The 23,864-nt window shown below is 35.3% G+C and overlaps 1 protein-coding gene across 10 annotated transcripts in view; it reads right to left on the minus strand.

The window, feature by feature from the left end:
• Positions 1–23,864, minus strand: part of GABRA2 (gamma-aminobutyric acid type A receptor subunit alpha2) — a 140,427-nt gene that overhangs the window by 51,965 nt on the left and 64,598 nt on the right. For all 10 annotated transcript variants that reach the window (XR_011386860.1, XM_051831250.2, XM_051831283.2 and 7 more), the window contains 4 exons: positions 8,321–8,541; positions 5,948–6,030; positions 1,651–1,794; positions 515–667 (listed from right to left, as the gene is read on the minus strand). Coding sequence is in view for 9 of the 10 variants with exons in the window: in XM_051831250.2 (XP_051687210.1) it covers positions 515–667; positions 1,651–1,794; positions 5,948–6,030; positions 8,321–8,541 (601 nt within the window). In the remaining variant the exon portion in view is untranslated. The remainder of the gene's footprint in view (positions 1–514; positions 668–1,650; positions 1,795–5,947; positions 6,031–8,320; positions 8,542–23,864) is intronic.

Below are 23,864 nucleotides of genomic sequence, written 5' to 3' on the forward strand. Positions count from 1 at the left end.
ATACAGAATGCCTAAAAATATGGTACTCCATACTGTAAATTAAACAGTTCCTCCGCCTAGTTTCAATCAAGAAAATTGGACACACTAATGGAGGTGAATAAAGTGTTTCTCATTTCCTTCTGCTTTCTCTAACTTATATCACTAAAATCCTTGTCTCAATTTAAAAACAAAAGAAAAATAAACACAGCAACCCTGAAAATATGGTACTGTTATAGTCTAAGTTAACACCTCTAAGAAAACTCTCCCTTTGTTAACATGGAAATAAATATTAATACACAATATGATTTAAAAAAAAACATTGAATGTATTTTCATAATGTTTGAGTCCTGGTTACAGCCTTTACTGACAGTGTGGCACTAGCTCCATTTCACTTCCCTGAGCCTAGTTTCCTCATCTATAGAGTAAAATCAATACTGCCTGCCCATACACCACTAAGTGTTGGTCTGAGAATCAAGAGAGAGAGTGCTAAGAAACATAATGTGCTGCACTACAAAGTATGTAGTTAATCACTCACCAAACACAGTTCTTGCAGGCACCGATTCTCTGTTGAGCCAAAATGATACTTGCGAGAGAATGACAGTCATAATGCAAGGTAGATATGTCTGAATCACAAAATACCCAATTTTTCTTTTCAAGTGGAAATGAGCTGTCATTACAGTATATTCACCTGGAATAAAAAAATTAGGAAGCTTAAAAACTGTAATAGGCAATAGTTTTAACATTTTGGAAATTGAAGAGAACAGAGAAAGAATAGTTCCTGAAGAAAACAAATTTATCCCATATATCTAATGGAAACTGTATCACCTTCAAATGCCTAGTTTGCTTAACAAGAGTAATTAAAATGATTTTTATAGCATCTAGAAACATGAATTGCATGTCCCATGATCTGGTATGTGGTTGCTTTTTTTTCTTTTTAGGTGATGTTAGCTCACCAAAAGAATTAAAAATTCATAAATGTTCTCTGTCAATCGATTATTTTATATGAATAGGTTCCTTATCATCACTGGTCCTACCTTCAAGTTTCTGCTAGGACTGACCTAACTTGCTCTTCTTTGGCTTTAAATGGTTGGTCTCTGGCCCCATCCCCCAGACTGGTCTTCTGGTTCAGCTTTTCCAATTTAACCCTAACATTAAATCTGAATTTTCACTATTGTATTTCTGCTTCATTGTACTTTAGTCAATTCTATCTGCTCCTTGTATCTACCATCCTTTCTGTTCCCTGGGTTGTAACTGTGGCCAGATGGAAGGACGTTAATCCATGTTCACACATAAGGGTGGCCCTTTCATAGAAAAGCTCACAGGCCAATTGTTATTATCTATATGTTCAGAGTCTAATAGTCATAAATTATCCAGTACAAGGGGAAAATAATAAGAAAAACACAGAAATTTTCATCACATGTTTGAATATAAATGTTATAATTGGCTGGTCTGAGAAGACACATCCTTTGAAAATAGAAGTATACTTTAGTTCAGTGCAAATTTTATAAGGGTGAAGCCCAAGGTTCTGAAAGTCTTAAAAGCTTCCAAGAAGTCTATGCTTTTAGTTCATGAGCCTCCAGAACAAATACTTTTAAGTAATCTGATGCATTTCCAATGACTTTGACCTATTAATTTTCTTGGGCATTTGCTTTCCTTTACACATTCACTAACCTGTACTGGATTTAATTGTCTCCTTTCCAATTGATTGACCAAGAAGATCATATTGATTTAACCTGGATCCATCAGGAGCAACCTGTACTGAATCAGATGCATTGTAAGTCCAAATATAAGTGACCTCTGAGGTTGTATATGCATCTGTAGAAAATCAGAAAAAAATATGTTAGTAGAGTGTAATACAAAGGGTTATTCATTTCACACACTCACTATGTACTAAAAACATATTTATCATTTCTTAGGGCAAAATTGTGTCCTTTGAATTTCCAACTTCAATATGAGGTGTGAAGCAGAGGAAGAGAGATAAACATGAACAGGAGAGTAGTATAACTTCAACTGCTTTGAGAATAAAGAGCACTTTTTCTGTAGATCCTGAAAAAAATCACTGGGATACGAGATGGCTGAAACATTTCCCTAAGTCCCAAGGAAGAGAATGAAGACATAATGGTAAACAGATTACTAGTGCCCAAAGTATGGTTAAACAGTTTATGTAGAAGTACCAATCACTCATGAAATAAAAATCACAATCCCAAATCATATAGACTTCTGGACATAAAAGTAACCTAGTTGATATAAAAGACTTAGCTATTAAGACATAATGCATATCACTGGAAAATGATAACTAATTATTGCACAACCTGCAAAATTAATCAGAATGTTTTGGTTCCATCCAGTTGCAACCCCTTTCAGTACATGTTTATTTTCAAATGAATGCACACAGGGGCCGGCGCTGTTGCGCAGCGGGTAAAGCCACGACTTGCAATGCCAGCATCCCATATGGGCACCTGTTCAGTAACAGCAAAGTGAGAGTTTATGGCTCTATGACTTAATGCTGTGTGGTGTTTTAAAGAAATAAAGCAATGTCATCTGGTTTTATAGATGCCACTGCTACTTGTTAACTATCAGTGAAATATTGTCCCCATTATACATGTACTCAAGTACATCCACAAGTAAATAATGTGAAATGATTTTTGAAATAAGACTCTAAAATTAAATGTACTTCTATATTTGTATGTACTAAGATGTATATAATTTTGATAGCAGATATTATCTATGCAATATTTAGAGAGGAATGAATTCTAGTTATTCTAAGGTTCAAATTTCTTGTTAATTAATTTGATTAGTTAATTACTAAAGATTCTACTGGGAAGAATAATGATATCAGTAGCACTGTTGTAGTTAACTAGCAATTCGTTTGCAGATCAGGTGGCTTATTTTGTTTCCCCATGCAATTAAATTCTAACCCCATTGTTAATAAAATTTCAAATGTACACAATTCAACATTTAAAAAACTACATCACATGTGCCACTTTTCATCAAAAGAGTCTCATAACATTCAGAGTTGTGAAACTTAATAATTTGTGAAGTTATTTTAAGCAAGTATAATTATACTACTTTTGAATTATGATTTTAATGAAAGACTTTAAAAGTGATGACATTTTAAAGAGATTAGTGAAATACTGATAGACAGGGATTGTATATGATCCATGTCTATACGTCTAGCTCCAAGTATTGGCCTGACATATAGGATATGTTGTTCTCTCTTTGTTCTTGCTATATTAATTAATAAATTCATGTTTTAATTATGTTATTTACCATCATTGAAGATGGAAGTCTGGGGAACAGTCCAAGAATATATTACATAAAATGACCAAACTTCCACATATTTTAATAAAGCAGTGACTACATTTCATTAGTTAGACAGGACTACATTTTTATATTTTTGGTATGGTGAAAAAAATATAGCAGAAAGTTATGCAATACAAATTGGAGGCTCTCACTGGTACACTAACACACATAAACCAGGGGGACTTTATAATATTCTTCAACAGAGTACACAGGAAAAGAAAGATGTTTTAGAGCATTAAAAATTCCCCGTTGAAATTGCCTGTCATCAATTAATTTTATTTAATTCAATGAAATAACACACTTTTTAGTTTTACACTGCATTTCACAGATAGCTACTTATTGAATCTCACTACACAGTAATCAAGAAAAATACTCCAAAAATATTATTACCCAGTAGTTTTTATCTCAAAAGACAACTTATAGTTTTTTTTGGGGATACTGCACAAAATATCCCTAGGTTTCCATTCAGGCAGTATGAAATCAAATGAAACAAAAAGGAAAAGTATGAGTATGTGGGTAATAATTTTATTTAAAAGACTGAATTTTTAAATTGTAAACATACAGAAAGGATGCTTCTTTATTTGGGGACAATGATAAACCTTCAGAAATCCAATTCTGTGGGCTGGGGAATTTTTGAATAAGATAATAATAAATGACTAGAAGAAAATGTTATTACTGCCTTGAGCAAACTTTCCTTCACCAACACTTTAAGGTTTGGCTTGCCTTGTCTGTGCTTCTACACTAATGCAACAAGTTCTTACTATAAGCAAGCATAAAAAGAATGTGGGGTTGGCATTGTGATGTAGCCTGTAAAGCTGATGTCTACAATACCAGCATCCCATATGGCCTCTGGTTCAAGTCCCAGCTGCTCCACTTCCAGTCCAGCTCCCTCCTAATATGTCTGGGAAAGCAGCAGAAGATGGACCAAATGCTTGAGACCCTGAACCCACATGGGAGAACAAGAAGAAGCTCCTTGCTTCTGGATTTCGACTGGGCCAGCTCTGGCTGTTGTGGCCATTTGGAGAATGAACCAGCAGATGGAAGATTCTCTCTTTCCCTCCTTCCCTCTCTGTAATCTCTGCTTTTGAAATAAATGAATAAATCTTTAAAAAAAAAAGAATGTATCAGAATATAAACGTGAAGAAAAATGCAACAGTAATTACTTATATAAAGTGTGATTTTCAAAAACTGTGGTACATATATCCCTTCTGTAAAGGGAAAACCATATTCTCAATCATGTAATTCTCTATTACTCTATAGATTCACTATAAGATATCTTTAAGCTTCATTTAAAGTATTTTAAACACATTTATTTCATTTTCACAATTTAGGCATTACATCATTTATATTTGATGTGTTAATGACAATATTTTGCCCACTTAAAATGCCTATTCTTTTATATCATTATTACATCTTGAATAAATTTTGTTTTTCATATCAAGGCTTTTCAATTTTTACTTTAATGTCAGTTATGCAATGCAAATGTGTTTTTCTCTACTGCATCTGCTGTGGTTTTCTCAGCATCATGTTTACATTGTATAACATGGTTGACTGAAATAACACTGGGGTAAAATGCCAGTATGGAAGTGATTCTTTCCATGACAATACAAGAAGCCTTTGTCTGTAAACAAGTGCAGATTCTCAAAAAAGTTAGGGACTACCACCTTTCATAAGAATGACCAGAAGAAACAAAACTGAATTCATCCCACAAAACCATTATCATCAAAATAATCAAGAGTTTTGCATTCATACTAGTCATTATTCTTTTCTTTTTTGTTGTTTGATACATTTTGAGAGAAGGCACACTGTTCAGTCATATTTATTTCTAATCGGGTAAGAGCACTGCATTTATATTCATTTGAGAATATATAGCCAAAAGCTGCCCAGAATAGACAAAGATTGGTTCCAGAAAGAGTACAGTTGCTAGAAAGGTCAGGGATGGCACATGCTCACACAAGAGAGATGCTGCTCAACAGTGCTCATAAATGTATTCTGAATCTGCCTAGATTGCCATGTGGGGACCCGGGGAGATGATCTGACCTTCCGCCTTTCCAATTATTCTAGGAGTGTGAATGCTTCTGCTTGACATACCAGATAGAGCCTCCGTGACCTAAAAATGGCCAAAGGCCATTCTACGTACATGGAAGCTGTCTTCACGTAGCAACAGCATCACCTCCTCCAATTTTATTTTAGGAAAAAAAATATATATATCCCTTCCATGAGTTATGCAGCAGAGACAATTGCACATCTCTCTGCCTTTGGCAACAAGCTGACAGATACTTTAATAAACAATAGAACTACCTTTTACAATTTATTGTAGTTGATGAAAAAAAGCATTTATTTTGCATTTTTAATAACACTAGAAAAAGAAGGTAAATTTCAGTTTTGACCTTCAACAAGCTCTTGGTCTAGTTTTATACATGTATTAAAACACACATTCATTTTTAGCAAACAAGCTATAATTTAAACAGTGATTATAATATAATGATATTTGAGGGTTCACTAATTAGTTCCCTGAAGGCAGTCAGCATGTATTTTTACTTCTATCTTATTGGGAAATTGTTAAACATCCCAGTAAATGAAAAGAAATTGTACAATTGAGCAGTGCCACTGACTAGCTCTGACATTATTGACCCAAAACATATACCTTCACCCCTTTACTTACAGCTGCCAAATTTCAGAGGACATGAATGAGCATCCATTGGAAAATCCTCCAAGTGCATTGGACATTCAGCTTGAACTGTAAGCCTAAAAGTCAAAATTCCACTCTTTGTTTAAACAAATTGGCAAGTCAAGAAAAATAACTCATCACTGTTCTCAATCTAAATTAATGAGATGAAAATTCTTTAAGTTCTTTTCTTTTAACTAATATAAATCTAGTTTAACATTCAGGTGATCCCTCAGAAGACATTAATAAATACAAAGTCCACATATAACTTATAATAGTTATTAAAATGTATTTTACTGTATGTTAAGAAGTGAAAAAATGAATATATAGGTGTTTTGAAACATAGTTTTCTCAGTAACCTCACTAGCTTTGAAATCTTAAAGAATAAAAATTGTAAAAAGCTACATATTAAAAAAAAACTCCAAAAATTGCAAAAAATGCTATTTTCTTCTCCACCATCTCATTGGCCCAGAGCAGCTCTCTTCAAAAATAAGCAAATTGTTAATGAATATCATATGGTATATAGATACTTTCAACAGTATATGACTATATAAACAAATATAAATATGTATATAGACATATATCCTAGAAATATTTTCTTGAGATCAGACTGTTGGCTGAATTTTGCACTTAAATTTTGAATGTGAGATATATTTTTCCTGTATCTGCCTGATCACAAGAAAGAGTAGTCAGAGAAATTGAGTTATGAAGAAAGCTTGCAATTATTCTATTTCACATTAAGGCAAAGTGGATAAGGAAGGCACCAAAAGGAAATTATTACAATATCTGTCAAAATGAGCAGAAAAATGTGGCCAACAAATGTGGTTAATGTATTTTAATATAAAGTATTTAAATAAAACTCTTTGCAATATCTTCCAGAATTCTGTATATTATATGCCTATATTATGGCTAAACCCAAAATATTCAACCAGTGACTTAACCCATAAGAACACTCAAAGTGGAAAGTTTAACTAGCACACTGCATACGAATGTGTTGAGAGATTCAGACAGGCAGGCAGAAAGAATAGTCAAACTCCCATTTTGGGTAAAGTCTTCAGAAGTTTATTCTTTAAAGATTAGAAATAACCTAAGACTGTATTATTGCCCATTCTTAAGTAACTTTGATGACTAAAACCCAGATTTCGCTTCTCATGTGATATTACATCACATCATATGTGTAGAAAACAATGTTCATTTATATGTAATGCTGATGAATTATCTATGCTTTAAATCTTTTATTAAACTATTTTATTCCATGTCTTTTACTACACCTGTGTTTTTTCTTTATTACATGATGCAAGTAAATGAATATTTTTACTTTTTGTTATTAATATGATGAGAACTTTAAAATACTAATTCATGAGCTTTGTTAAAATGTTGTTAGACTCAACAACCAGTTAGTTCTTGATAACTTCATCTAGGTTAAATCCAAGGAAATTGATGCAAATTTTATTTTATAAAATGTAATTTATAAAATGGTAAATTCATATGGTTCAATCTAATATATGTTTATGGCACCTAATATACTAATTTAAAGACTTATTAAATGAGAACACTGTTTAAAAGAGAAATATGTTCTCTAGAATAACTTTATAAGGAGAATAAAAATATTAAGTAAAATCTTGCTTAAATATCACTTAAGGCACCAGCGCTGTGGTATAGCAGGTTAGGCCACTACTAGAAATTCCAGCATCCCATATTGGAGCACTGGCTGGAATCCCAGCTGCTTCATTTCCAATCCAGCTTACTATTAATTTGCCTGGAAAGGCAGCAAACGACTGACAAAGTACTTGGGCACCTACTACTCATGTGGGAGACCTGGATGGAGCCCCTGGCTCATAGTTTCAGCCTGGCTGGCTCTGGATGTTGTAGCCATTTGGGGAGTGAACTACCAGACAGAAGATCTCTCCCTCCTCTTTCTCTCTCTTTTCCCTCTCTCTCCCATTCTCTTTCCAATAAATAAATACATAAATACACAAGTAAATCTTTTTTTAAAAAGTCACTTAAAATGTTGATAGGATATCTGAAGAGATATTAACAATCAAATTATGCTTTGATAAATAAATGCAAATTATGGATTTAAATTATACTTAATTAAAGCATGGTAGATCAATAAATAACCAAAAAGCCATTATTAATAACTAGAGCATTTCTCTAGTTATAACATACTAAGATGAGAGTCAAACTCATAATTACTATTTTACCTTTAAGTTTTCACTACCCAACCATTTACAGAGACTACTACCAGTACTTCAACAATCTGATGGAGAAATTTTCAGCTTGTGCTAACACTTGTCAATTACACTGTCTGGCTGCTTAGTTTATGGGTTTATGTGTATTAAATATGGCATTTTAGACCTAAAGACATACCTCATGGTGTACAGTAGTGTTCCATCATCCTGGATTCGAAGCAGCTTATTTGGCATTGTCATATTATGAGCTACTGATTTCTTCCCATTGTGAAAGAAGGTATCTGGAGTCCAGATTTTGCTGGCCATTAAATTGTTAAGTCGAAGGATATTCATAGGACCTTTAAATTTCAAACGTTCATCTTTCCATTTTTGTCGAAAGAAAACATCGATTGTATATTCCTGAAATATAAAAGTGCATTCCTTTGAAAATAAGTGTTTTAGGTACAAAAGGACACTATAAAGGTCCAAGAAAATCATATTTTAAATAGATTAGAGAGCTATATTGAGAGCAGTAAAGTTTGCCTCAGAAAGATCCTTCCTTTAGATTATTGATATATGTTCTTACTTACAAAGGGATTAAATATGTGTATTTACACAGTTAGCTAAGTAATCATATTGCTCTAAAAAGAAATAAATTTATCTGGCCTCTTTCAGTTGAATAGGGTCTCAGGCAAATCATTCTCTAGCATCCTATACATTATAACTGCTTAGAAAGTGGATATGCTTGGGTAGGGACTGGGTGGGCTGTTTTAAATAACTTATTTTAAGAAAAAACAAGAAGGAAAGTTTTCCAGAAGGAACATCAAATAAATAATAAAAAAACAAAGGGCAAAAGAAAAAAAACTGTAAGCATGCTATTGGATCCATGTGATTCATCAACTCTTATTGCCAAAGAAACTATACAATATCATATATCTTTTTAATCCTATAATTATGGTGAAATATTATATTGTTAGCATTAATGTGTTAGGGATAGATGATTTCAATAAAGTTTATTGGTGAAATTAATTGTAATATAAGTACTTTAACAAGTTATTAGAATACTAAAAGAGCAACTGTTTTGCAAATAAATTCCCTCATGTTAAAATGTAGTCTGAAATATTCATACAGACCAATCAGTATCTTCTATTATCACTGTCCAACAGTGATAATCTCTGCCAAATCTCTGCTTCCAATCTTTCTGCCTCTTTCTCCCTCTCCAAACTGTGTGCATTTTAGATAAGATTACAATTCCTAATTGTGATCAATATTAACAATGTATTGTTTGTTAAAATTTGTGTCAATATAATTAAAATGTTCAATTATACACCTGAGATTGGAAATTCAGCAACTTTTGTTGAATCACAAAACCATTGATGTCACATGTTTGAAAATAAGCGTGACGATTAGCAATTCATTAAACTAAAATTATGTCCATAGTAAAAGAGCCATATAGCTATGCAAATATAAACTCTGTGCATAAATCTGAATCAAGTAAATGATTTCCAATAATCTTTATAAAACTGAATGTGTGACTACAGTAAGTATCGGCCACAGAAAATGGCTTACAAATAACAAGAGATAGTGACTCTGGGCTATGCTATCAGTCCTAGTGGAAAATTCCATAACCTAATTCACACTCACTCTCTGTGGTCTAGTTATTTTTTCAATATTTAATTCCATGTAAGTGGAACTTAAAAAAATACAGATTAAGAGATGAGTCTAAGTACTTTCATCAGTTTATCTGAATGTTTCCAACTGTGGATCCTCAAATCCCACCCTAACTAGTGTACATGTGATATTTACTTTTCCAGGCAAACAATGCATTTAAAAATTTTTATAAAACTTCAACTTAAAATATTGGTTCTGTAAAACTAGAGTTTCTCCTTTAGCTTCCATTTCAGAAGCTACTGAAAAGGCAATCATTGCCTAGAGACCTGCCACCTGGGATATAAAGCTTATTAGCAAAGTTTCATGTGATCATTTCTTAAAAGTAAGTATCAGCAATGTAAAATAAAATAATATCCAAATTGGTCTAAGTAGGGGAAGGATATTGGGAGCAATGAGGCAAGGGTCCCTCTCACCATCTTTTACATCAAGGAGTCAACCAATCCTAACATGGAAATGTGTATCTGAAAAGCATAATTACTCATATGTCAATGTTTACATCAACTTAAAGGTACCTTTTAAAAAATGAATATAACTTATGGTAAAGAAATATTTATTGGCTAAAAAAACAATTTTCAGAAATACTGCACATTCACAGTGTCCCGCAAATGCCAATCTGACCAACATCACCTGTCTTTTTCTTCCCACACCTCACCAGACAAAGCACGCATGACTCTAACAATCCCCCCTCTTTGCTATTCCTCACACTGTTCAAATTCTCTATCTGGTTGGAGAACTCCACTTAAAGCCACACTCCCAGTCCACAGGACACCTGCATGAAAACATATTCAACTCTCTTTGTAATTTTATCAAGATCATCTATTGCAGTTAGTTACATACTTATTCCTCTGCTCCCAACAAGCTTTCACACCTTCAAGACAGGGATTATGGATTTCAATTTTACCTTATTTTGTTTTCATATATATATAAAAGAATATAAAGAATATTACAGTCACTTTGTAACAATAACCTAGCAGAAATGTCATCACAAATATTATTGAAGCCTTCCCTCTTCTGTCGATACCTCCTCAATTACATTCCCCCCACTCCATGAGGAAATAATGCCTTAAATTATTATATATGTACTCATCCATCTACTATGTAAATATATGCACTGGATGCCACATTGTAAACATTTTCTGGTACTTGGCATTTTCCAGTCACTTTGTTGAGATTTATTCATAGCATTACACCTAGCACTTGTATTCCTTTTTACTGCTGTGTGCCATACTAGTGGAAAACTGTTTCACAATATAGTTATCTTCTTTCTTGTTCTTAAGGACTTTTTCTATTTCTAAGTGAGCTTGCTATGATCTTGTTTGTTCAGGCTCTTAGAACAAAGCAGTAAGAGTTACTCTAGATAAGCGATAGGTAAAATTGTTCCCAAAGTTCCAATTAGGATTTGTGAACTATATGATCAACATCACAACTACCAAACTCTGAGAACTAGTATAAAAATAACCATAGACAATATAGAAGTGAATGAGCATGATAACTGATTCAGTCTATTTACATTCATTGTGCTTACTACATTGGCCGTTACCATGATACATTGCTTTTAGCAGTGATGATAAAAATGACAGCAGAAAACAAAATATAGAAAAGTTTTACACAATTAACTGATGGTAAAAAAATAAGGGAAGAACTTTAGAAAACTGAGAAAGAGAAAGTATCAGAGAGCACACACTTACATACACTCAAAGTAGAGGGAGAGTAAAGTACCACACTACAAGAAAGTCTAACAGGCATACAGAGATCAACAATGCAAAACAAAGATGAAAGATTGCAGACACTTAGGAATGGTCACAGCAGAAGCAGAATGCAATAAACTGAGTGAACAGAGAGTGAAAGTGGATAAACAGTAAAGAACTGTCCTTATTTCTGAATGTTAAATGCCTGTAAGGAAAATCAGAATTTAACCAGTAGAATCTAGAAGCCAGCTGATACCAATTGGCTATCACCGTGTGAAAAATAAAAATAAAATAACAGTCATGCATTATTAACTTAGAAGTCATGATGGGGCTGGCACTGAGGCATAGTGGGTTAATCCTCCACCTGAGGGTGACGGCATCCCATATGGGTGCTGGTTCGAGTCCCAGCTGCTCCTCTTTCAATTCAGCTCTCTGCTATGGCCTGCGAAAGTAGTGGAAAATGGCCCAAGTGCTTGGACTGCTGCACCCGCAGGGGAGACTCAGAAGAAGCTCCTGGCTCCTAGCTTTGGATTGGCTCAGCTCTGGCCATTGCAAGCATTTTGGGAGTGAACCAATGAATGGAAGACCTTTCTCTCCCTCTCACTGTCTGTAACTCTATCTCTCAAATAAATAAATAAATCGTTAAAAGAAGAAGAAGAAGAAGTCATGATGCTGGGGGTTAACTGTTCTCAACTGAACTCAGTTCGACCTTAGCGGGGATCCCTCATGCATCTGTAGTTTAGATGGTCATGGCTGTTCTACACTGTCATCATTTAAGACTACAAGGGCAACTCAGCTTGATTCCAAATTTCTCTCATCCTCCTCCAAAGGCCAGAAATCTATCTTAGGCTTGTCTTTCTCATGGCAATGGGAGGAGTACAAAAGAACAAGTCCCAGTGCACAAACTGATTTCAGGCCATTGCTTGTGTAACGTGTCTTAATACCCCACTGGCCAAAATAAGTCACATGGTTAAATTGGCTGAGAAGTAATGCAAACAGGTGACACACTTGCAGCAAGACAGCACTTAAGAGTAAATTGGGAAAAGATGTGCCTACAAGACAGGGCAAAGAAAGTGTTCCATCATTGCAACCTAGCACTGTGTGAGAAAAATAGTTTGAGGACATTTGAAACTTCAATGAAGTTACATGAGTCTAATCCCAGGGAGCCAGGCTGGCTATAACTTAGTATGTACAACTATAAGCAACTATTTGTAGCTAAAAGCAGAGCAAGTCTGTAAACAGAAGCAATTAAAAAATAAAAACGGGAGTAGTGATTTACAAAGTAGGGCATGTTCATCAATTTCAGTGGCAGAGGAAAATATTACAATCTCTATTTTTCTATAGTATTATTATCTAAAATAAGAAGTAAATTAAGCTTTACCACCAGATAATACATGGCATGATATGGGTGTTGTCATTGTACTGGAAAGTATATTAAAGTAAACTTAAGTCATATTTGCAAAGCATACCGGGGGAAGAAAAGAAATAGCAACACGGCATGGTTGAGAAATGGAAGTGTCATTCATTTTCTTTCAATGAATTGTGACTGTGTCCATTTAGGTGACTTTGTAATGCCTAGTTTTATTTTAACAAACAGAACGGACAAATGCCTTCATAAGATTACTACTCAGATACCATAGAAGAAAACACTAACGATTACATAAGCACAAGTGAAAAACAGATTTCACTTCAATACCTGATATGAGTTCTTCATTAGTCACATCAAGAATGATGATCAGAATAGTCATGTTGTCTACAAAACCAGGTTGGATACCTGAACTCCATGTTGGCGTGCCTGCGTTCCATATTTAGCTTCACTCCTGACCCAATTTCCTTCTAATGTGGACCCCGGGAATCTTCAGTGATGGCTCAAATACCTGGGCTCCTGCTATCCATGTGAAAAACCTGGGTTATCTTCCCAGTTTCTGGTTTCTCTCCAGTCTGGGTTCTTGAAGACATTTGAAGAGTAAACTATGGATGTTCTCTGTCCCTGTTTCTCTTTAATAATACTAATAACACAATTTTAAAATAATGACCAACTCTAAAAACATTCTGCAAAAGTAAATTTACAACTAGTAAATATTTAGGCTACTTAAAATATGGGTTATGCATACTAGTTTTAATAATGAGTTTCATATTAAACATATTTTGTACCTTAAAATATTAGTTAATGGTAGCATAGTGCCATTGCAAATAGTAAGTCATTTGTAAAACTAAGCATTCAGAATATGAAGCTAAACATCTAAAATTGGTTTGTGGGTTTTTTTAATGAACATAATAATTCAGTAAGCAATAATTAATAGATTGTTTTGAATTTTCACATCTTTTCAATTTCTATTCATTTGTTTGAGAAGCATAGAGACAGAAAGAGATAGACATACAGAGGTCCAATCTGCTGGTTCATTTCCCAAATGCCTTCAATGGCTGCAGTTCCAAAGCTGGGAGCCAGAATGTAATCCAGGTTCCCACACGGGTAGCAGGAAACTAGTTTCTGAGTCATTAACATGATATCCCTTGATCCACATTAGCAAGAGGCTAGAATCAGGAGCTGGTGCAAACCAGCTCAAACCCCAATACTCTGATGTGTGATTTTAACTAGCATCTTAACCACTAATCTAGACTCTAATATTTGGATTTCAATATCTTTTAAGTTACAGCAGTTATTAAATAAAGCATATTTGGACATATTGCTAAAATATCATAAATAACAATTTAAATGCAAGCAAAATAAAAGTATTTCATTAATAAATATGAGTATTCCTTAAAATATGCATTGCAATTTTATCTCATTGCTTTTAAGTGTGTAATTTACTCTATATTTTTAAATTTAATATTAGTAAAAATATAACACTATATATAAATGCACAAATATAGTTGATTATGTGGTTTGTGTGTTTTTGCTTTCCAGATTAAGAAAGTAAAGAACAGAAACATTTCAATCAAATAATGTTTGTTGAATATCTGCTAAATGTATCAGCATTTCCAAGTAAGTTAATTGCATATTATTCCTTAAATGCTTGTAAAATGCATATTCCCCATAGTTGAAAAGAAAAATCTTGAAAATCTTCCTTAAAATTAAGTTCACACCTTCCACAAGGATATGCTTATATAGTAAGTGTTCAATTTGTTTTTCACAAGAAAATTATCAAAAATGTATAAAAAAGTGTGACTTCTTCATGCAAGCTTAAGACTTAGATCCATGAATCAAGATTCTAAAGAAAAACAAATGATAGGACCAAAAATATCAGAGAATACACAAAATAGTAAAGTGCAAATTTAGTAAAAAAAAACAAAAACTCACAAAGACATATTGCATACAGCTGCCTTATGGCCTATGTACAAAAGAAGTAAGACTGTTAAGTGAGACTGAGGAGTGAATGTATCCACATACTCCAAAGTCTCAAAAAAATTCCACATGGAAATTTAATCAAATCCTTCTTTGATAATGGCATCGTACATAAATTCAGTGCATTTTCTATTTCCAAGTTTGTTATGAGAAGAACAAAGACAAGGACACAGTTTCCAATCAATTTTTTGTACTAACAATAACAAATCTCCAGTTATACAGTAAATTTTTTCAGTGCTATTTTCATAATTTGTACTACAAACAAGGAAATCACTCTCTATTGCACACCTTATTATATAAACATTATTTCAAGGACACATTAACTTGGCGAAGACAACATGTACATTAGTGCTTGACTGCATTAATTATAAGTCAATGCTTGTAGCCAATTTCTGAAGATTTACATCTACTCACTAAAATACAATCAAATTGCAGAAATGCCCTTGGAGTGATATCTTGATTACTCTGAATTGTTAAGTGTATTTAAAAATATTAAAAATTTATTTCATTATACATTTTTGTTAGTAATGGCTAGTCTCCCCTGAGTAAAATCTAATCAGTATGTTTCTTCTGTAATGAAGAAAAAATGTGGCTTATGAAGCTGGTATGTAGCAGTTAAGAAAAAAAAAAAAAAACACTCTCAGAATATCCAAGAAAAGCTCACTTTCAGTTAGCACTCAAAGGCGGCTAGAGAAAAAAGCATAGCAAAAGTATCAGTGTTTCAAAAATTGTGGAAAAGAACTGAGAAAATTAGGAACAACTCAAAAGAGTGCCAGTGAACCCTATTACTACAAAATCATGAAGCTTTACTATACAAAACACACAAAATTACACAATACAGTCACTGCATGTTTTCACCATCATAGAGGTAAGATAGTTGGACTTTCTCTTTGGAACAAGGGGCAAGGCAAGTTTAATCAGTAATTAAAAATTGATACAAAGATTTTATATTCTAATAATGCATCATTAAAATATATCAAACAAAAGTATTTAAGATGAGTAATAGTTATATAACTTATTTGTAGCTAGCAATTCACTTTGAAAAATAATTTTTGTCATTTAAAATTCATAAAAGCTTTATAAATATGTGAAATTATTCCCAATTCACAGATGGAAAATATTTCAGAAGCAATATCATTAAAAAAGATAACCAACATTTGAACTCAAAGTCATGCTCTTTTCCTTATCCCACGCACAGAAACATCTCTTGCAAGTACAGTGGTAGAGTGAAATCCCTACGCTTTATAAATCAACTAGTAGATGCTAGTCATGAATTATGGAAGGGCACAGTAAGAATTATGTTATAGAACTGAGACTGCAGTATTAGAATCTCCGGGAAGGACTGTCTCTCCAGTAACTGGCGCTGAGAAAACTGCATATACAGAAGCAAAAATTTTAATTGTAATCTTATCTTACATCATGCCCCAAAATCAACTTGGAATGGGTTAAAGAACTAAACAACATACTTGAAATTATAAGGCTCCTGGCCGGCGCTGTGACTCACTTGGCTAATCCTCCACCTGCAGCGCCAGCACCCCGGGTTCTAGTCCGGTTGGGGCTCTAGGTACTAATACCAGTTGCTCCTCTTCCAGTCCAGCTCTCTGCTGTGGCCCAGGAGGGCAGTGGAGGATGGACCAAGTGCTTGGGTCCCTGCACCGGGAGGAAGTGCCCAGCTCCTGGCTTCGGATCAGCGCAGCTCCGGCCATAGAGGCCGTTAGGGGAGTGAACCAACGGAAGGAAGGCCTTTCTCTTTGTCTCTCTCTCACTGTCTACAACTCTCTCTCTCTCTCTCTGTCTCTCTCTCTCTCTCTCTCATTGTCTAACTCTGCCTAGCAAAAAAAATTAAAATTAAAATTAAAAAAATAAATTATAAGACAGTTTGGACGTCAAGGAAGAAAACCAAGCATAAACCACCTTCAAAGCATCCTGCTCCCTCCTTTCATATTCAACCAAATGAGGGTCTGAAAGAGGGGACATCAGCAGCAAACAGTTAGGTAGAAAAGCACCAGAGGTAGTGGCTAAGATCACTCAGAAGAAATCACAAGTGTGCATCACTGGAGAGCCAACATCACCATCAGCACGCAGGCAACATTGATTGCTGAAAGAGACTATCACAGAACCGGGTAGTTAAAACGATATTTGCCCCATTTTTTCTAATATCTCTTCCGCTTGGACCAATTCTGAAAGACCCAGGAAGAGGAAAGGAAGAGTATATCATGGCCTGCTCCCCTGGGTACGTCCCATTGCTATAAACCAGGCTGGGAGAAGGAAAGCAGAGGGGGGAAATCTACCTGACATAAGAGACTGATGTTAAATTGCACTGGACTGAACTCTTTAAGCTGAGATACGAAGATATGTTGCTGCTTGGTGAGTTAAATTTCTAAAACCCTTGAAATGAAAATCTAAACACTCTTATAGCCTGCAGGGCTCTGTGTCATGTCTTCACCCCATACTTTGCCTGCTTATGTCCAGCAACATCCCTCTGCTCAACATACACAAACACACACACAATATGCTGCAGCAATGCCAAAGCAGGTGCAGGGCCTCTGGTTCATTGTGCTCCATCTCCCCAGGTAAATTCATTGTTCTCTGCTAGAATCGCTGTCGGATTCACCCATCTCTCTACCTCTGATCAACTTTTACCCCATACTGAAAGCAAGGATCACAAACATTTTCTTCAGTGCTTTGTCATTAGTATCCAAAAACACCTCCTTAAACATAGAGAGTGTACAATAAATAGTCCACGAATGAGAGGCGCATTGGAAATTACATGTACTAACAAGGATCCTGAGTGACAAGGTACCGAAGGGGACATACGGAGAAAGGCATCAGCCAAGGCAGATGGCAGGACAGCTTCCAGATGTGATCGCAGTCACCTGCGTCTACTGTGAGTCCTTAAATTCGCAGATGCGAAGTGTCTCTCTGTGTTTTTAGGTGAGTGCCTATGTAACTATACTAAACTAGTACAAGACTCCCATATAATAATGACCTTAAAGAACGTCAATACTACCAAAAAGGCTATGCAATAATTTCTGTGGTACAAAAATCTACTGTTTCAAAGTTATATTTGGAGACACTTCTGAATTTGGGGTAGATAAAAGAACATAATTCCATTCAGGATCTGGCTCCGAGAACCTTTCATCTCATCTCTACGAAAATCTCTAAGAACATTCTAGGCACCAGTGACAATGAACTTTTGTATAAGAATTGCTGAATTCAACAAGCTCTTCCAGTCTGTGTTACAGCATTCTCTCTCTGCTTTCCAGCTGGCCAAACCTTATTTTTCCTTGTTAGCTATCTTCTTTTCCTAGAAACCTGTACCAATTCTATATCTTCCAGCCAACTCTTCTTTCACAATACATTAATCCATAAATATTTCAATAAAAAGTATCACACTGTTTTAAAACGAATGTTTCTCAGCTGCCCTTACAACCCTCTGAGCAACCTGAATCAAGTACTGGTTACACTTAATGCATTACAGCTCCCGCACGGTGAAATCTGGTTGAAACGAGCAGACACAAGTTGTGCCAGCTAATAGCTCCGACTAAAGGAAAGAAGAAGGACATGTGAGGACTTTTTTTATAATCCTATGTACAATGTCATAAAAAAAAGTATGAACACCATGTGGTAGTGCACAAAGAAAGAAAGGACTATTTGGAGTATTCTGAAAAGACATTAGAGGAAATGAAATGTGAACATGGTCTTGAATAAGTAAATGATCTCCAGTTGGCAAAGGAGAAGGAAAGTATAAAAGGAAAAGGAAAATTGTGTGCAAGGCTGGATAGTTGTTAAAGATAATGGCATGTTCAGAGAACAGGGAGAAGTCTGATGCAATCTTTAAAAAATAAGCCTCACTGATACGTATAATGCCTTACAGTTACTGCCCTGTTTGCCTCCCCACCTCATCCTTGCTGCTTAAAAATGCTGCCTCCACTCTTTCTCCACTTCCTCACCTCCCACATGCTTCCACCCACTGCAATCTGGTTGCTTTTACCACCATCAGCAAATACCTTCGTGTTCATAATCTAATGACATTGTTATAAACATTTTTCTTGATTTACCATATGACATGATTATCATCTCCCTACTTTTGAAATCCCCTCCTACACTGATGTTCTTAAAGGCACATTATCCTGCTGTGGCAAAGCTTTAGAACAATCTTCATCATGGGCTGAGATGCCCTTATGCACATCAGTTATCTCCATTTAAAGTGGTATATTCTGGAAAATCTACGGAAGCAACACCAGTGAAATCTTATGTGCTCATTTTTTATCAAGGTATAAAGGTTCTGTGTGGCTCTCCCAAAAAGACAGGTTCCAGATTTACGTGGTAAAAGAACATGCAATTTCTGCAATTTTTGTTTTAAAGATCACTTCATGTTTAGAAAGCATAGCTGTTTGTTACACAGTTAGTACAAAAGAATCAGGAGGGTGGCAGAGATTGAAACTCTGTCTCTACGAAATCAAGGAAGCTATGGTTGGACACACATAGTCTCCACAACCATCCTGCTCTCATGATGGATGAATACTTTTATGCACCCTTTTTTTCTTGGGATTGTTACCTTACTCCTAAGTGAGGTTATGGTCAGATAAACCTATGGGTTCACTCTATTACCAGATGAACCATACCACCTTCAGTTTACAGAATTGCATCTTCACAGACAGCTGTGTGGGGAGCAACCCGGACTGGACTCAGTTACTGGAATTAAGACTTATTCTATGCATCTGCTCTCCCACAATATGGCGCTGAGAAGGGAGAAACAGCTTCTACACAGCTGCCTCCAGTTCAACCAATAAACTGTAGGACCTACTCCTGATTGGAGGAGAGCAGCGTACTCGGCGTGTGGGTAGCAGAGTTGGGATTGGCGGAAGAGGACTATAAAGGAGGAGAGAGACAACATGCACCAGGAACATCTAAGGGGAACATCTATCTGAAGGAACACCTGTGCAGCCCCCGAGAGAGCCGGCCGGCGGTGTGCCGCTCCCCCGCGGAAGTGGGGAATGTGGCAGGGGGAACCGCCCTTCCACGGAGGTGGAAGGGACGGTAGCCAACCCAGGAAGAACCAGCAGCAAACCCGGGGAGGGCCGAGCAGACGAAAGAACAGCGCAGGGTCCTGTGTCGTTCCTCCACGAAGAGGGGGAGCGACATAATGGTGCCGTGACTCGGATATGAAGCCTAGGCAGGGTTTAGTGTCATTCCCCCACGAAGACGGGGAGCGACAAGCTGTGACACAGATAGCTGATCACTGTACATCACTGAATCTGATAAGGAATGAAAGGTCATGGTTTCTGACTTTTGTTTTTAAGAATCAAAGCACAGTTTGTGCGAGAAGGAAGTCATCTTTCATTTAAACTGACACCTATGGTCATGCCTTCTCCATGTCCTCTTTAATCCCTTTAACTCCTCTTTCTGTCCTTTAAATAATAGTGTTCTAGAGTTTCTGTAAAATTATGACTACTTATCTTTAATTTTTTGATGCACAATTTTATATACACCTGTGGATTCAACTGCCATTCCATGTCTCCCCAAACTGCTTCCACGCTAAGTTCTTCTATGGAGCCACATTTTTGCCTGGTACCTAAACATCTCCAATAAAACCTACAAGTCTAAAAGAACATTTTCAATCAACAAGACAAAAGCAAACACAACTTTTCCTCCTGTGCCCCATATCCACAACCTGCATTTTACTTCTTCTACCCTTTCATTCAACAGTTCACCAAGTCTAATCAACTTTACTGTTGTTAATTCTATCACACAGGGAGCCTTCAAATCATTTCAGTTCTTTCCATCTGCAGTAACACTGTCTTAGCCCAGCGCATAGTCATATCTTGCCTGGAGTACAGCAGCTTTCCAACTAGCTTCTGGTACTTCCCTCATCTAATATTAGTTACTAGGCAGCAGAAAATCTGACCCATCACATGCCCTCTACCTTCTCCTAACCCTCCACCAATCCCATAATGAACTTATGCTCTCCTCAACTTAAAATCATTTACCTTGACCTAAGAAATGGAGACAGGCCCCATAACTAGCAATTATGAGTCCACAGATCTGAGCAGTAGTCTAGAAAACAACTAGTTTACATACTTCAGATGATGCTAATGCAGATTTTGAGTAAAATCCCGATAAATTCTAGAACTATACTAGAATATATTTGTTGAATTATTAGATGTTACCCAAGTCTAAACCCAGTTTCCAAGAGATCAAAAACATTCTAATAAATTTCTGCATGCCCACATTAAAGTAAATAAACATTTACTTTATTTATGACATACTGTGTTGCTATATTTATACCAGGTTCCCTTAGGTAGCTGCATTTATAAGTAACAACCTCTGATAAAGGATGAAAGATGTGAAAAGATAAGATATTCATTTATAACCAGATATTAAGATATAATAACTTTCTAAGTTTCCCTAGGATATTAACTACTAAACCACATAATATTCCAATAGCTTATGAATATTCTAAGAGATTATGTACTGTCTGTCTTCATAGAGGAAGAAAAGTATTAGCCAATGGAAACAACATAGTCAATAAATCAAGGTCAAACTTAACCAAATTATTTGTTTCTTAAGAACCTAATGGTAAATTCTCTATCAGAAATCTCAAGGTTACTTTGAAATTTCCACTGTGCACACCCTAATCCTAGCACTTAGTAAGAGACAACCATTGGAGTGGGCTTAGGTATAACATTAATACTTAAACCAATTATGGCTAAAGAATTTGCGTACACAGTGAAAATGTTCACTAAGATAGGAAATGGCATCCTATATAAAAAACCCAGCAGAAAAAAAAAAAAGCCTTAAAACCAGAGGAGTGAGTTAGAAATCTCTAAAATGCACACGCCTACTACAAATGTCATCAATGGTCAGCTACTAATACATTACAAAGTTTAATTACCTTCTTTCTCATGAATTTTTAAAATGTTGAAATAAAAGATTTTTAACTTAATTGCAACTTCTGTAATTAAAATCTTTAATTACACTTTAGATGTGCAACTTTCCTTGGACAATTACACTGGTTAATGATTCTGAGGGCAGTACTGTGTTTCTGTGTGTATGTGTTCTGTTTGTTCTTTGAATTCTTAATTCTTTTTGCTATGCTGCTTTTTCCTCCCAGGCTAATGTCACAACCAATCTGCCTCACTGACCTGAGCAGGAGAACTTAAAGGTTTAGGTTTTTCTACTGAGGATGCACTCACCAAAGAAAGAAGAATATATTAGCTAAGTTATTAAAAGTGAAATTAAATTTATTCTTTATTTTGCCCAATGAAAAATATGCTTCTGTAAAGCACTAATTAGCTATCTCCATATCTACTTTTACCTACAGATAATATATACACGCACTTTTTCTTCTCATCCTGATAATATCTTGATCTACTTAAAGTGTCAGAGTTAACTTTTATTTCTTGATCTAGTCACCAATACTAAAAGAGAATTCAAGCTTTTCAGTAATTACCTTGTTTTCCAGAAAAAAATTAATATCAAGATTAAAAACACTCATTTTGATCATCATGAAGGCCAAATCATTTTCTTCACAACATGTACATATGCTTTCTGATTGAGCTCTATCTTCCATAATAGGCTATTGTAACAGTGTGTGTGTCTGAGTTGTGTCACATGTTTGTGTAGGTTCTGAAACTTCAATTGTCTCCAATTTCATCTTCCTTCTCTATATTTGAGCAAATATCAAGTAAAGTATCTGTTGTATAACCTAGCTCTAAGTCCTCACTCCAAATCTTCCCTGTATAACAAAAGGTTACAAATACCAATAGTCAGTGCACTACCTCTCAGCTTCAAATCCAGCCTGCTTCCCGCCTTCATGACACGGGAGACAGATTCACTGTCAGTGTTTGGCTTTTTCAACAGAGGGTGATAAAGGGACACTCCAATGTCACAGCAGGAGAAGGGAGTTTTGCTTTCTGGTTCTCCTCTTGATTTAGTCACAATGACATCCTTATAGACAGTTTCAAAGGACTGGTATGCTACAAAATTTCATTTACAAAGCAGGATACTCCCATAGACTAGCTTGAGACGCTACACTCAGCTGTTTTTCCATGTCACTGTAGCTCCACACCCTTGCAGAGGAGTCTGAATTCACTAAATACTAAATACTAAATACTAAAAGGAATAAAATATTTAGTTGTTTCTCGACAGTCAGGACAAGGGCTGATTAAGTCATTGTTTCTCATAGTGTCCATTTCACTTCAACAGGTTTCCTTTTAGGTGCTCAGTTAGTTATCACCGATCAGGGAGAACATATGATATTTGTCCCTTTGGGACTGGCGTATTTCACTCAACATGATGTTTTACAGATTCCTCCATTTTGTTGCAAATGACTGGATGCCTTTTTTTTTTTTACTGCTGTATAGTATTCTATAGGATACATATCACATAAAAAGCTTTTAGCTTTTGACCTGGTCCAGCCCTTAATGTTGTAGGCATTTGGGGAATGAATCATAGATGGAAGCTTTCTCTATCTTTCAAATAAAACTAAAATAAAATTTTAAAATTAAAAAATGAAGAAGGCTCTTCTTAAAAATTTATAAGAAAAGTTGTACTAAAACAAGTAGTATTTAGTTAGACAAGAATTTTTTTTCAGTCAACCAATAGCATTTTGAATACAAAATCTTTCTGCCATTTTAAGATCTTATTATTCACATTGACCTATAAAAAGGGATAAAGTAATATCTCAGGTCAAAATATGTTAAGTGTATTATGTTGAAGAGTGGTATTTTTCCTGTTGTTCTAGTACTGTGCCTAAATTCCAGAGTGACTAGGATGGAGGACACATCAATCTTTACATTGTAACTAGGAAGAACTTTTAAAGCTTGACAGTATTTGATATCAGTCAACTCTCCAAAGATGAGAATCACCTCTCAACAACGTAGAACATCACATTTTCATCCAGGTCATTATAAGAGGACTGTGAGATCAGAAAAGTGGCTTTGATGGAAGAAGAAAATAAACTTGCTAGGATAAACATGGTATTTCTGTTCCCTAAGGGAAATATACGATGGTCTTCATAAATTAATGTTTCC

The sequence above is a fragment of the Oryctolagus cuniculus genome, chromosome 2 (genome assembly GCF_964237555.1).
Source record: "Oryctolagus cuniculus chromosome 2, mOryCun1.1, whole genome shotgun sequence".
Lineage (NCBI taxonomy): Eukaryota > Metazoa > Chordata > Mammalia > Lagomorpha > Leporidae > Oryctolagus > Oryctolagus cuniculus.